Consider the following 15,443-nt stretch of genomic DNA (forward strand, 5'->3'; position numbering starts at 1 on the left):
CTGGAAGGATCATCTCGTGATATGAAGCTCACCTCAAAGGTGAGTACATTTAGAAAAATGATACACTAACAACTATCATGACAATGTTAATGAGTGAGAGAAGTGAAATGCCTGTCTCAAATATAGGCAGGGGGTGTGGGTGGAGGGAGATGGGGGGCATTGGTGGTGGGAATGTTGCACTGGTGATGGGGGGTGTTCTTTGTGTAACTGAAACCCAACTCCAGTCATGTTTGTAATCATGGTATTTAAATAAAGATATAATAGATAAAAAAAAACCTAGAAATTAACTGTTTGATTCATCAGTGTTTACCTAATGAAATGGGACTTAGCTTAATTAAGGGACAAACTGCTATTAAAGTAAATTCAATGGCATGGAGTTCAATGACTCTCCAAAGCATTTTCCTGAATGAAAAGAAGTATAAACAAAAAATATAATATAATCACAAATAGTCCAAAGTTAGGCAAAAAAACTTATCTGATTAAGAGAAACAATAATAATTATGGGCATGATGACTAGGAAACAGATGAGGATCTTTCGAGGTGATGAGAACAGATTATGTGTTGATTGAGGTTTGAGTCACTTGAGTGTCGTCATTGCTGAAACACATCAAATTACACGGTTTGGCTCTTCATTAATATATATACTAATAATTATGTTTCAAAACTTCTATTAAAATTTTCTTATATTTATTACCTAGGGAACAAGATTAGAAATTTTTTTTATGTAATTAGGTTAATGATATAAGTATTTTGAGTGTTGTAAAATAAGAAAAAATTAGACACAAATTTTGTACTCCCTCAAAATAGTGTCTAGTAAATACATTGGAATTAGGGCATAGCCATGGTACAAAATGAGAAGAAGTGCATGTGGGATTAACTAGAGGCAAGAGAATGGAGACCACAAAAAGGCAGCTACCTTTATTATTAACATATTTTGACATTACTGATCTAACTATAAAATTTAATTTTAGGCATGAAAAGTTGAAAATGGTGAAAGCAATAAACTAACTGATGGCAAGTAAATGAGGTAAATGGATGTGGATTTCTTTTGGAGGGTGGGGGTAATTAAGGTGGTACTCAAGGCTTACCTCTGGTTCTGTATTCAGGAATCACTTTGGGCGGGGCTTGGAGGACCCAAAAGGTGCCAGGGATCAAATTTGAATTTGCAAATACCTGCAATTATCTCTCTAGCTCTAGATTTGACCCATTCTTAATATAAAAATCATGTCTTTGTCACTCACCAAGTTAGGATGATATCTTAAAACCTCTGCATACAAGGAAGGCTTTGGAATTTTAACTTGACTTTGTTTCTTTTAGTTTTTTTTTTTTTGAGATTTGTAGAAATATAATGAAAGGCTCTTGTTAAAAATTTTAATATTCTCTGAGTACCTCTAAAATACAGTGACCACATCTAGACATTGTCAGCTCTGTTTTAAATCTCTACCAAGGAAGAGTTTTTTTTTTTTTTTTTTGGGTGGGGTGCAGATCTAACACAAATATTTTATGATTTGAAAAATTGAAAGAGTAATATTCAAAATAATGTTTTTGAAACTATTTTTGCCTTTTGATTTTATTACCCTCTTGTTAAATTTAATAATAAATAAATAGAAATTACAATAATGCTAGTGATCTCTCATTTACAAAATAAAAAAATTTTTTAAAGTGAAACAGTTTTAGGCACATATTTACTAAAACTCACTTGAGATCAGCTGAATAGCATGGTTCAGGGTGGGAGTCTGCCTCATGTCACAGCATGGCTGTGTCACACTAGTTTCTGGGGGAGGAAAATTATCTTGACTTTTTTAAGATTAGGGACCCCAAAAAAACCTCTAAAACTGAAGAAATAAAGTTGGTCTTAAAGTCAACATCATTATGGCTACATTAGTGACTCAGAATTAGTGAATGTGACTTTTTCTGAGATCTCCAGAGACTCCTGAGGAAGGCTGCCTTCATGTTTACCCAGCACAGGAACATCTTGAAAAGCCCTCTGCAGAATAAATTTAAGATTGAATATGTGTCTCTGTTGCCTCTGCCTATAAAAACCCACGAAGAAGTAAATGATGGGGTTGGCACAGCTGTTGATCCAGGTTAGCACATACATAATCCGGTTGAATTTTAAGAATGTATCACACTGTTCTAAAAACCAATAAAAAAGGAACCAGTGGATGCCCCATGGCAGGCCACAGAGGAGGAAGACCATCACTGTAAGTCCAATGGTCATATACAGCCTGGTCAGCTTTATCCTCTGGGAGCCAAATAGCAATCTGATCAATAAGGTCAGGCTGGAACCAGAGAGAACCAGACATGAAAAAATCAGCCACACAGAAATGATAATATTAATACGTCGCCACAAATTTCTATTGTAATTACCAAACAGGATGCCACAGGATGCCTCATTTAACATGGTCAACAACAGGGACAAAGCCCAGAGCAGGGCACATATGATAGCTGAGATGTTTTTTGGACGGTTGTGGTACCAGATGGGCCACAGGACTGACACACATCTCTCAGTGCTGATGGCACTAAGAATGCTCAGGCCTGTCATATAGGCTAAATTTCTTACTGAGATAACTAATCTGTTGATGGAGTCAGACATTGAAACACTTCTAGTAATAAGTAACCCTAGGTGGTATATACACTGGACAGAGAGGAAAAGAAAATCAGAGCCTGACAAGTTGAGGATGTAGACAGAGAAAGCATTCCTCTGCATCTGGAAACCCAGGAGCCAGAGCACAAGACCATTTCCTACCAGTCCAATCAGGGCAATGGTGACTATCAATAATTCTGGCATTAAGCGTTCCAAGTTAATTGTTGGTTGAAAGACACTACAACTTTCATTTTTCATTGTAGGTTCGGTAGTCCAGGCTGAGTCAGTTGGATCCATGCTCAAAAACACTCCACTTGAATTCCTGGGAACACAGAAAAGACCATATGATCATTAATTTTCATGATCACAGTATTAGCTGAAAATTGTTCCTATATTGCAGAAGAAGGAAACAAAGACTTGCAGAGATTATTTTAAGATCATTTTAATGATCACACAAAATTTGGAATTATGTAGATATATTAAAACTGACCCTGATTACAAATTCTGAGTTCTGTGCCAAAGAACATCCTCTGTAATTGAAATTATGTCATTGTTCTGTTAACTCTACTCACTTTCTTTCCTGAGGGTGGAGGAGAAAAGAGTGAGAAGGTTGTGTAGATCAGTATGGATTTCAGTACTTCTGTTCTACTATTGAGTTTTACTCTTAAAACCACAAAGTCAGAAGCCACATAGAGGCCTCTAAGTGACTGATCATTTCCCAACAAGTAAGGAAATAGGACAATATACTTTATGGCATGAATGGAATATATTATGGCCTTTGTTATGTCACTTATGGGCATGCCATGTCTATTGTGTGCCAGATATCTGAAGAGAGCATATTAATTTTTTCTTGCTTTTCGGTGTGTTTCCAGTGCCTAACATTTGTGAGGGAGAAAAGGAAGTCATGAAGTCTTTAAACAATTGACTAAAAAAATGAATGAATCAGAATTGTAGGCTTACTAGTACCCCACAGTATCCATTCTCCTTGTCTCAAAAGTTATTGTTTTAGGGTTTAGCATGAGAATTGATCCATTTATTCAACTTCCGTTGATAATTGATGGTAGCATGTCTTTGAGCCTTGTCTATGGAAAGTGAGCAGAAGTGATTATTTATTCCTTGGGCTCTGCCTCCCCCTTGGACTAGATGCTGTTTTATAGGACCTTAAAGTGTGAAGGCCACTTTTTTTTTTTTTTTGATTTTGGGTCACACCTGGCAGCGCTTAGGGGTTACTCCTGGCTCTACACTCAGAAATTGCTCCTGGCAGGCTCAGGATGCCGGGATTTGAACCATCATCCTTCTGCATGCAAGGCGAATGCCCTACCTTCATGCTATCTCTCTGGCCCCAAAGGCCCTTCTGTTGTAATGAATAATAACTAATTGGAAGAGAAAGCCTCTCTTATCTTTCTTTGGTTATGAGCCTAGTTTTTTTTTTTTTTTTGGTTTTTGGGCCACACCCAGTAACGCTCAGGGGTTACTCCTGGCTATGTGCTCAGAAGTTGCTCCTGACTTGGGGGACCATATGGGACACCGGGGGATCGAACCGCGGTCCGTCCAAGGCTAGCGCAGGCAAGGCAGGCACCTTACCTTTAGCGCCACCGCCCGGCCCCATGAGCCTAGTTTTATAAATTTTATCTCATTGAAATGACAGTTTTATAGGTCATCTTTTTTCAACAACCAGAATCTTAAACTTACACACTTTTTTTTGCCACTAATAATGTTGTTGAGATAATTACTTAAATTGTGTGTTGATGACAAAGCTTGATCTCTCTCTATTTTTTAATAAGTAAATTCTCTAATTGAATCACCATGAGATAGTTACAAAGTTGTTCATGACTGAGTGTTAGTCATACAATATCCAACACCCATCCCTTCTCTAGTACAACAGTTCCTTCTAAAAATGTCCTCAGTTTCCTTCCTGCCCTCCCCCTTGCCCTCTCCTTTGCCTGCTTCTGTGGCAGACACTTTTTCTCTCTCTCATTTGTTTTTCCTTTTAGACATTGTGGTTTGCAAAATTGTTACTAAAAGGTATGAAGCATATCACTTTATCTCCTTTCAACATCCACTTCTTGTCCAGAATGATCATTTTCAACTATCATTGTCATAGCGGCTCATTCTTTTCCCTAACTGCACTTCCCTGCACTTTGTGGCAAGCTTTCTACCATAGACTAATCCTCCTAGCCCTCATATTTGGATATTATTAATACCATCTTTTTTAATATCCCCAAAGTAAGTGCAATCATTCTATGTATACCCCTCTCTCTCTGACTTATTTTGCTCAGTATTCATGTATAAGCAGATTTTATGACTTTATTCTTCCTAACAGCTGCATAGTATTCCATTGGGTAATGTATCACAGTTTTTTTGTATGATTTTTATTTTAATCATAGTGGCTTACATATCTTTCACAGTAGTATTTTAGGTACATAGTAACATTGAATCAGGGGAATTCCCATCACCAAATTTGTCCTCCCTCCACCCACACCCCCCCCTTCCTAGAACCTAAATCCCCACCTTCACCACCAGGGCTGCTAGAATAAGTGGTCTCCTCTGTGTCTAGCTTACTACTTAGTGATCATACAATTGATTGGTCTTGGTACCCTCCATTATTTCCCTCTCTATTTGAGAGGTGGAACTAGATAGTTCAAGTTTTGTGATTTTATTTGAAGAAAAGAAAAGCAATAAAATGGGTAAAAATTAAATAATCCAGGGCCGGTGAGGTGGCACTAGAGATAAGGTGCCTGCTTTGCAAGCGCTAGCCAAAGAAGGACCACGGTTTGATCCCCGGCATCCCATATGGTCTCCCCAAGCCAGGGGCAATTTCTGAGCGCTTAGCCAGGAGTAACCCCTGAGCATCAAATGGGTGTGGCCCAAAAAAACAAAACAAAACAAAAAATCAAATAAGCTGAAAATGGGCAGAGTCCTTCGGCTCTCACCTTGGTTTGAGAGATGAAAGGGAAAAAGAAAGTGAAATACCACAATACAAAAATATCAAATAAAATATCCAGTGAGAACTATAGCAATAAAGATAAGCACCACATAATAGCCATGGTCTTGAAATAAAAAACATGACAGAGTGCAAAAAGGAAGAAGAAAAGAAAAGAAAAAAAAAAACTGGAGACAACAACTTCAATATCCACACCAAAACAAAGAAGTGAAAAAATAGATAAATAAATAAAAAAGATTATTTTGTGCTTTTTTTTCCCTTTTCTTTTTCTTTTTTTTTTTCTCTCCTGCATAGGGACAGTAAAAAATGGGGACTTTAGAAAAGGAATTTCCTTGGCCTAACGGATACAGGGTTTCTCCACCCTTGAAGTATACTGTCATGTGATTAATTATAGACTCCTTTCATGTTCATTTACTCTCCCCTTGGTGCTTTTATGGTGAATGGAAGACTTCTCCGTCATGGGTGATAAAATCAGACCTCTGTATCTAGAGATCTTGGTATCTGCACAGGTCAAGGAGTGAAGCTTATGATGAAGTCTTTCTTTGTGGTTCTAGAAGTTCTGTTCCTTCAGTGTCATTTTAATCCGTCCTCTGTAGTTGGTGGTCTTGGTCATTGCACTGATCCTAAGATAGAGCCTGGGACAGAGTCTTTTGTTATGTTTTCAGAAGATCCGTTCAGTTGCAATTGTCTCAGTCAGACATCTGGAATTAGAGATCATGGTTGTTGTACAGGTCAAAGATCAAAACCTAGACTAGGGCTTTTTTATTGGTCACAGGATACGTACTGCCCGGTCATGGTTGTAACAGTCTGTCATCTGTAGATAGCGATCTTGGCTTTTGCACAGATCAAAGGGTGACAAGTCTTCTGATTTTGTCTTATCATTAGCTGGTGAGGTAGGACAAACTGCTCTTAGATCAAGTTGTTCCCATTTCCTCGTTGTCAAGATATCATATTAGAACTGGCACATGTTGGTGCCAGAGCAGTATTAAGGATGCCCTGGAGGGGATTTGGTTCCTGTAGCTGTTGTGGAGAACTGAGTCATTTCTATGTCTGAGATCCAGGATTCAAGGCTGGATGGTCAGTGTCTAATCACTTGAAGTCTAAGTGAGGTCCATATAACATATTTTCTTTTTTTTTTTTTGTGTGTGTGTGATTTTTGGGTCACACCCGGCAGTGCTCAGGGGTTACTCCTGGCTTCATGCTCAGAAATTGCTCCTGGCAGGCACGGGGGACCATATGGGACGCCGGGATTCGAACCGATGACCTTCTGCATGAAAGGCAAACAGCTTACCTCCATGCTATCTCTCCGGCCCTTATAACATATTTTCAAGGTGGGAGGTGCCACTGTATTGTAAAAAGTATGAGTTCTTATCCCTAGTAGATAAGAGCTTGTTTTTATATGTAACATTTCCCTCTTTTTTTAGTATGCCTTTGCAGAAAGAAATGGTACTACATTATATTGCTGGTGCATTTGGAGGTGGAAAGAGAAGAAAACAAAAACAAGACAAAAATAAAAAAAAATATGCTCACATATTTATAAAGAAAAAAGATTTTTTTAAAAATGAAATAAAAAAAGTATTACTGTTTTTTTTAGCCACTCATTTGTTCTCTGGTTATTCTCTGGTTGTTTCCAGACTGGCTATTGTGAATATTGCTGCAACGAACATAGGAGTACATTTGCCTTTTATGCATTGTGATTTTGGGCTTATAGAGCATATTCCAAGGAATGGTATTGCTGGATCATATGGAAAAACTTTACCTTTTAAAAGGAGTAAAATGAACCAAACTTTATGGCTGGAAAGATAGCACAGCGATTGGGCATTTGCCTTGCCCTTAACCCATCCAGGACTGATGGTGGTTCAAATCCCGGCAGCCCATATAGTCCCCTGTGCTTGCCAGGAGCGATTTCTGAATGCAGAGCCAGGAGTAACCCCTGAGCACCACCAGGTATGACCCAATCCCCTCCCCCCCAAAGAACCAAACTTTAAAGAAAATCAACTCAGATCTATTTTTCTCCAAATTTTGCATTAAAATATATTATCATTATTGAAATATTACTCTGATAACAATAATAAAGTTACAGCAATAACAACATAAAATAATTATATGTATTAGTAAATCACCCTTTAAAAATGAAAAAAATCAGCATATTTATTGTTATAGTATTTATGATAATATTAAGAGATTTGGGTCTGGAGTGATAGTACAGCAGGTAGGGCTCTGAGATTTGGACCAGGAGTAAGCCCTGAGTGTCATCAACTGTGACCCCTCCCAAAATGATAATAATGAGAAATAATCCCCCCAATGATACAGATAAAGCAATTACAGTAAACAAGTAAAACTCATGGAGTGTATACAGTGAGTAAGAGATTCAGTCACTGAAACTACCTTCTTTGTATTCCTGGAGAAGAAATTTTTGTGACTCGTTGATAGATTCCATTTCCTCTGGCTCTGTTTCTTTTAGCATAATTATGACACTGAAAGGAGTTTGAGGGTAAGAGGAGAGCATTTAGAGTTTAAAAGTTCCAGGCTCTTTCCCTTACCAGGCTCTGAGCTGGCAATTACTATGGTACTCTGTTTAATGTCCAACACTTTCTCTGATAATTTTTTTTTAATGGCCACAGCTACACTAACAGCTGCAGTTGCAGTCACAGCCTTTTTTGAGTTCTCCAAATTTGTCTTCCTCTCAGCTTTGAAGTATGGTGGTGATGGTAAGGCTCTGAGCTAATGTATTGATTAATGGATAGTGGTAAGGTCCTATGTAAATGTCTCTAAATTGCTCAGGTATTTTTTGTTTGTTTGTTTGTTTGTTTTTGGATCACACTCGGCCACACTCAGGGGTTGCTCCTGGCTCTATGCTCAGAAATCGCTCCTGGCAGGCTTGGGGGACCATATAGGATGCCGGGATTCGAACTACCGTCCTTCTGCAAATGCCTTACCTCCATGCTATCTCTCTGGCTCCTGCTCAGTTATTTTTGAATGGGGGAAAAAAAAACCTTTCTTTTTTTGTTATTCTCAGTCAAATGGGCCAATGGTTCCATTATGTCTGCAGTTTGGGCCTGAATATGAGCTTATTTTTGGTGTTGCAATACTGAGACTGACTTGCTCTACATATGGTAATTTTATAGCACCATCAGAGGTGCACCTGGCCTTGTTAGAGAACAACATGATGCCAGTGATCAAACCAGGATTGGCAGCGATTTAGCCCCTATATTATCTCTTTGACAACTAAGCTGAACATATTGATAAGATAACAGCTGATTTATTCTATTCAGGCCATCTCCTTTTTGTGGAATTATATAAGAATCAGAAAATAAAAGAACTCCCCCAAATTAAAGCATAGCACTGATTTATTAAAAATATTTTAGGTAATAGATATTACCATGTACACTACCTTGTTTTCTAAATTAGTAACATATTTTTCACAGTGATGGGATATTTGAATGGAGTTGGCTGGGAAATAGGAGAAGCTACAAGAGTAAACAGTTCTGCTTTCCTGAGGTGAGTCTGTCAATCCCCAAACTTCCAGAAGGGAATTTATCTATTTTTTCTGATATTTCCTTATGCACCAGGTAGCTCCAAGTCTAGGTATATGAGAGTGACCAAAGAACAAACAGAGCAGTGAAATTGGAAATAAACTTGACAGAACATACCTTTCCTTCATTTTTCTTGGAGGCAATAAGCTGAGTCTAATTTTAAAAAAAGAGTCTCAAGTGATTAGCAGCCACTTACAATTTCTCTGTCCTGGAATGGAGCCTGCAGAAAAAGGAGTGCAACTTGGTGCCGAAGGGAATCCTATCAAGTTTTTGGGCAGCTTCTCTGGTTTTCTGTATCAAAAGGTGAACAATGAAAATGTCCACTTGAATCATGACCACACTGCAGACATCTCTTAACATTTGATCTGTTTTGCTCTTTCTTTTCAAAATACTCATCCTCACCCCATATACTACTCTAGAGTAGTATTACCTGGAGTAATATTACCTGGAGTAGTATTACCCTGGAGTAATTTTTATGATTTTTTTCTAGGCTAATGGTATGCTGAAGTAGAAATGCCAAGAAAGTGAGTTGCCTAGGAACACAAAAATACAGTACAAAAATATCTTCCTTACACCTATATTCACTGCAGCACTATTTACCATAGCAAGACTCTGGAAACAACCAAGATGCCCTTCAACAGACCAATGACTAAAGAAACTGTGGTACATATACACAATGGAATATTATGCAGCTGTCAGGAGAGATGAAGTCATGAAATTTTCCTATACATGAATGTACATGGAATCTATTATGCTGAGTGAAATAAGTCAAAGAGAGAGAGAGAGAGAGAGAGAGAGAGAGAGAGAGAGAGAAAGAGAGAGAGAGAATGGTCTCACTCATCTATGGGTTTTAAGAAAAATGAAAGACATTCTTGCAATAATAATTTTCAGAGACAAAAGAAAGGAGGGCTGGAAGTTCCTGAAGTTCACCACAAAGAGTGATGAGTTTAGTTAGAGAAATAACTACATTGTGAACTATCCTAACAATGAGAATGTATGAGGAAAATAGAAAGCCTGTCTAGATTACAGGCAGGGGTGGGGTGGGGAGGAGGGAGATTTGGGACACTGGTGATGGGAATGTTGCACTGGTGAGGGGGGTGTTCTTTACATGACTGAAACCCAACCACAATCATGTTTGTAATCAAGGTGTTTAAATAAAATATTAAAAAAAGAAGGAAAGTGAGTTGCCTGTGAAAGGCTAGATAATTAAGATTTACATACATTTTTTTCCTGGCCACGTGATGTGGTGTTCAGGGCTAGCTCCTGGTTCAGTGCTCAGTGATCATTTCTGGTAGTGCTCTGAAATAATGTGGCTCTGGAATCTGGACCTGGGTTGTGTATGTGCAAAACAAGTACCTTACCTTTTCTATCTCTCTGGAGCACATGTACTTTTTATAAACATTAAGCCCCTTCCATAACATATCCCAATTTTTCCTTTATCATGGCATTATAGTGGTTCAAGGAATTTTACATTTCTTTTGCAATTGACCAGAAATTGCCTCAAATCAATAATAAAATTCTATTATTGAACTCTATATAGGAAAATCAAAGTAAAGGCATGGAGAAAAATGAGAAGAAACACACATAGATTTACTAGAGGCATGTGTAGAGAAGTAAGGCAGAAATATATAGGACTTAATCTTCTCCAAGGAAAAGCTCACATTCTTCTTCAGTTCACATGGTCATTCTAAAATTCTAAGATGCCACAATTAGGTCATAAAACTTGTGTCCATAAGATAAAGAAGATAGAAATCATATTAAATTTTCTCTCAGATCAGGATGTGTTAAACGTGGAAATGAAGCAAACAGAAACTGGTAGAAAATTAAAATACTTGGAAATGAAGTAGCTTACTACTGAACTCCAGTGAACCAAATAGAAAATCAGAAAAAAATTAAAATATCCAGAAGCAAATTAGAATGAAGACAAAAGTTATCATAAAAAACTGTGTTAAGAGGGAAGTTATGGCAACACAAGCATTCATTAGGAAACAAAAAAGGACCCAAATTAGTAACTTAATAGTTCAGCTTATGCTACCAGGAGAAAGTTAACAAATGGAATACAAAGCAAGCAAAAAAAAAAAAAAAAAGTAATAAAATGGAAACTTTTTTCCCACCCCTGAAATGGAAACATAAAAAAAACCAAAAGATCAACAAAACCAAGAGTAAGTTTTTCAAAAAGATTAACAAGATTGACAACCCTTTAGACACACATACACAGAAAAAAAAAAGAAAAATTTAAGTAAATTAAATCAGAAATGAGAGACATTACAACAGATACCATGAAATTTAAAGCAACATCAGGAATTACTATGAAAATCTTTATGCTGTGAAATTGGGCATCCTCAGAATTCAGGGAAAAGTAAAAAGTAGCTCTGGAGAATGAGTAAGTTGCTTGCCTGAATGTGCTATGAGACTTCCTTTAATCTCTGGAATGCTAATGGTCCACTGAGCACCATCAAGAGTAATTTCTGAATGCAGAGCCTGAAGTAAGCCCCAATTACCCCAGGATGTGGACAAAAACAAAACAAAACAAAACAAACACCAAAAACAGAATAAAAGAAAAAAAGAAAGTAAGAAACAATAGTATGTGATTATATCAATAGATTCAGAAAAAACATTTGACAAAATACCCATTCATGAAAAAAAGCTCAATAAAATAAGAATTAAAAGAACTTTTCACAATATAGATAAAGCCATCTAACACAAACCCACAGCCAACATAATATGTAATGTTGAAAATCAGATAGTTTCTCACCAAGATAAGGAAGAAGACAAGGCTACCCACTTTTACCACTACTATTCAACACAGTCTTGGAAGCTTTTGCTATATCAGTTAAAAAGACATGAAGCTCATCACACAGAGTGATGAGTGCAGTTGGAGAGATGACTACACTGAAAACTATCATAACAATGTGAATGAATGAGGGAAGTAGAAAGCCTGTCTCGAGTACAGGTGTAGGGGGGTGGGGAGGAGGGAGATCTGGGAAATTGGTGGTGGGAATGTTGCACTGGTGAAGGGGGGTGTTCTTTACATGACTGTAATCATACAACTATAATCATGTTTGTAATCACGGTGTTTAAATAAAGATAATTATAAAAAAATTAGTACATAGTGTTATACTTAAAAAACCCTAAAGGCACTACACAGACTTCAAGAAACAATGAATTTGTACTGTAAAGTGGCAAGATACACAATCAAAATTCAGAAATCCATGACATTTATATATGCAAGCCATAAAGTAAAAGAGAAAAAAGTCTTACCTTCAAGTGTACCTCAGAAAAGTTCTTGGGAATCAACCTAAGAGGAGGGGCAAATGACTTATTCAAAGAAAAATGTAAATCACTACTAAAATAAATAAAAAGGAATTGAAACATATTCCCTTGTTCAAGAATTAATATTGTTAAAACTACAATTGTACCCAAACACTATACAGATTCAATATAATACCTATAAAAATATCTATGACATTTTTTAGAGATATAAACCAAAGGCTGCTAAAATTTGTACAAAGTAATAAAATCCTTGACTAGCCAAAGAAATTCTAGGAATAAAGAACAGAGGCTTCATCCCAAAATTTAAATTATTCTGTAGAGCTATAGTTAACAAACAGTGTGTTACTAAAATGGAGAAAACTCTCAGGGCAGTGAAATTTAACTGAAAACCCAGAAAAAGATGGCATATGGATAATTAATCTTCAGGGAAGTAACTTAGAGTATAAAGTGGAGAAAGAAAAGCCTCCCCAATAAATGGTGTTAGGAAAACTGGTCAGTCACATTGTAAACAAGAAGAACAAACACAAGAACTTTCTTTGATTTAGTTTTAAAATAATTCTAGCTACTTATTTATTTTATGTTGCTTATAGACTAAATAATCTCATATCATTTATTTAACTTTAAGTTCATGCTAATTGTTGTGGAAAGTAAGAGCATCTCCACTGGTCATTCAAAACTTAGAGGCAATTTTGGTAAGACAAAAAATTTCACTTTTTACTAAAATATTTGTTATATAATATTGTTATATTTATATACCAATATATAATATTTGTTATATAATATATAATATACATCACTTCAACTATTTGGTTTTTGGGTCACCCCCAGCAGTGCTCAGGGAGTTACTCCTGGCTCTGTGCTTAGAAATCACTCCTGGCAGGCTTGAGATCATATGGAACAACGAAGATAGAATTAAGGTCAGCCTTGTGCAAGACAAACACCCTACCCACTGTACATCTTTCTGGCTCCTTATTCATGACGGTCTTACATTATTTCTTTTTTCCTCTTTTTCAAAATATTGAATCACTGTGAATGACAAAGGTATTCATGACTGAGTTTCAGGTATCCAATGTTCCAACACTCATTTCTTTATCCGTGTCTTTCCTCCATGAATGTACCTAGTCTGCCTTCCTTCTCCCAGACTGCCTCAATCGAATGACTTTTATTATTTTTTTCCTATTAGATGGGGTGGGTTACAATACATTTACTGGTAGAATATCATGCATAACATTATACCTCCTTTCAGCACTCAGTTATATGGTTTATTCAACTTTAAAAATTTGCTTTAATCTTTTCTCATTAAGAAATTTAGACTTAGTGGTCTCTAGCTTCTTTGTAGGTTCATTAACCAAATTTCGAGTCATCCAAATCAATTGTGATTCAATAAAGCAACAAGTTTTTATTTTTTGCTTATTCATAAGATCAAAAGTTTACTAACTGTTTAAGACAGGACAAAGGAAAATATTTTGAAGTTTAAAATGATTATCATATTATATATCATATCATATAATGTTCACAGGAATATGCCACTCTTTGCTTCTAGGAGTTCCTTTTTTTTTTGGCTTTTGGGCCACACCCAGTGATGCTCAGGGGTTACTCCTGGTTATGCCCTCAGAAACCACTCCTGGCTTAGGGGACCACATGGGATTCGAGGGATTGAATTGCGATCTGTCCTAGGCTAGCGCAGCCTTACCACTTGGGCCACCACTCTGGCCCTAAGATTTTCTTTTAATTAACAACAGAAAAGACAGAGTCTAGATCCCACAGACAAAACTCTGAGGAAACCATAGAAAAGCTCTTAATAGTCTTGAATTTTCAGACAACTGCATTAATCACAGCATAATATTTAAAACAGAAATAAAATAAGATAAAAAGGGGAGGCGGAGTATCCCCTGAGTGTCACCGGGTGTGCCCCCCAAAAACAAACAAAAAGGATAAAAATATTGAAAATAAGCTATTTTAAAGGAGACCTAAGGGAAAGCACAGGGCAATAAAACACCACACTCATCTCTTCCAAAGATGTGAGAGGTCATAGGGTTGGGTAGGAGAATTCAAGACTAGTTTCCATTTATGACTAGTAGGTCCTTCAGATTGCTGGTTATTTTCAAGACTATTGCATAATTCTCTAGTATTGATTCATCCTGTTCTGTTTATTAGTTAATTAGTTAGTGAAGCTGGATATTCTAAATATAATGTTCTCTATTTCATACTCTACCCTGATTTCAATCATCTCGAGTTCTGACAAGATGGTCAAAGTATCTTTTTACCTTTCAGATCAGAATTTCCCTTTATTAATATGATTTTGTTTCTAAGAAATAATACACACGGAAGTGGTCACATACAGACAGGTCAATGAATCTAGTCACAGATTCTGTGTAAAAGTTGACAATTATAAAAAAAAAAGTTCACAATTATTCATTTTCACTCCAAGAGACCATTTTCTTTTCTTTTTCCTTTTTTGTTTTCTATTCCTTTTTTTTTTTTGGAAGGGGGTACACACCCAGTGATGCCCAGGGGTTACTCCTGACTATGTGCTCAGAAATCGCTCCTGGCTTGGGGGGCCACCTGGCACGCTGGGGGATCAAACCGCGGTCTTAGGCCAGCACCGGCAAGGCAGACGCCTCACCGTTCTGCACCACCGCTCCAGCCCGAAGAGAGCATTTTCAATCTAACACATTGTTCCATGTCCCATTGGGAAGGAGAGCAGAGACAGAGGAAAGGGAATTCATGGGTGCACAACCCAAGGCAATGTTCTCCATTTATAGTGGCATAATTAATCTCACACACATGGTTGATTGATTTATTCATTACTGTCTCCCTGATCTGAGTGGAGTGTCATGAGAATAGCTGGAGTCATATCAGAAAAAGAAGGGACAGTCCTCAGAGCAGAGAGAGCTCTATTGACTAAGGAACTTACCTGAGAGTTTTCTAAATCTGAGGTGAGCTTGCTATAGCAGAACTCCACACAGAGCAGTTCTTCAAATTGTAGCCTCCAAGGTCCAGTTCCTTTCCTGCTTGAGGAAAAATCAATGGAGAGACACAATAATAAGTCTGCTAGAGCTTTAAGGGCAACAAGTTTGCAGCTTGGAAGGTGTGGACTCAT

The 15,443-nt window shown here is 37.2% G+C and overlaps 1 protein-coding gene across 1 annotated transcript; it reads right to left on the minus strand.

Moving 5' to 3' along the window:
- Positions 1 to 1,876: 1,876 nt before the first annotated feature.
- On the minus strand, positions 1,877 to 15,443 carry LOC126018565 (mas-related G-protein coupled receptor member X1-like). Its single transcript, XM_049780682.1, has 3 exons — positions 15,258 to 15,443; positions 9,264 to 9,358; positions 1,877 to 2,909 (listed from the first exon to the last, which is right to left on the minus strand). The coding sequence occupies exons 1-3, from the start codon at positions 15,441 to 15,443 to the stop codon at positions 1,877 to 1,879; spliced, it is 1,314 nt and encodes a 437-aa protein (XP_049636639.1).

This window comes from Suncus etruscus, chromosome 9, assembly GCF_024139225.1.
Source record: "Suncus etruscus isolate mSunEtr1 chromosome 9, mSunEtr1.pri.cur, whole genome shotgun sequence".
NCBI lineage: Eukaryota > Metazoa > Chordata > Mammalia > Eulipotyphla > Soricidae > Suncus > Suncus etruscus.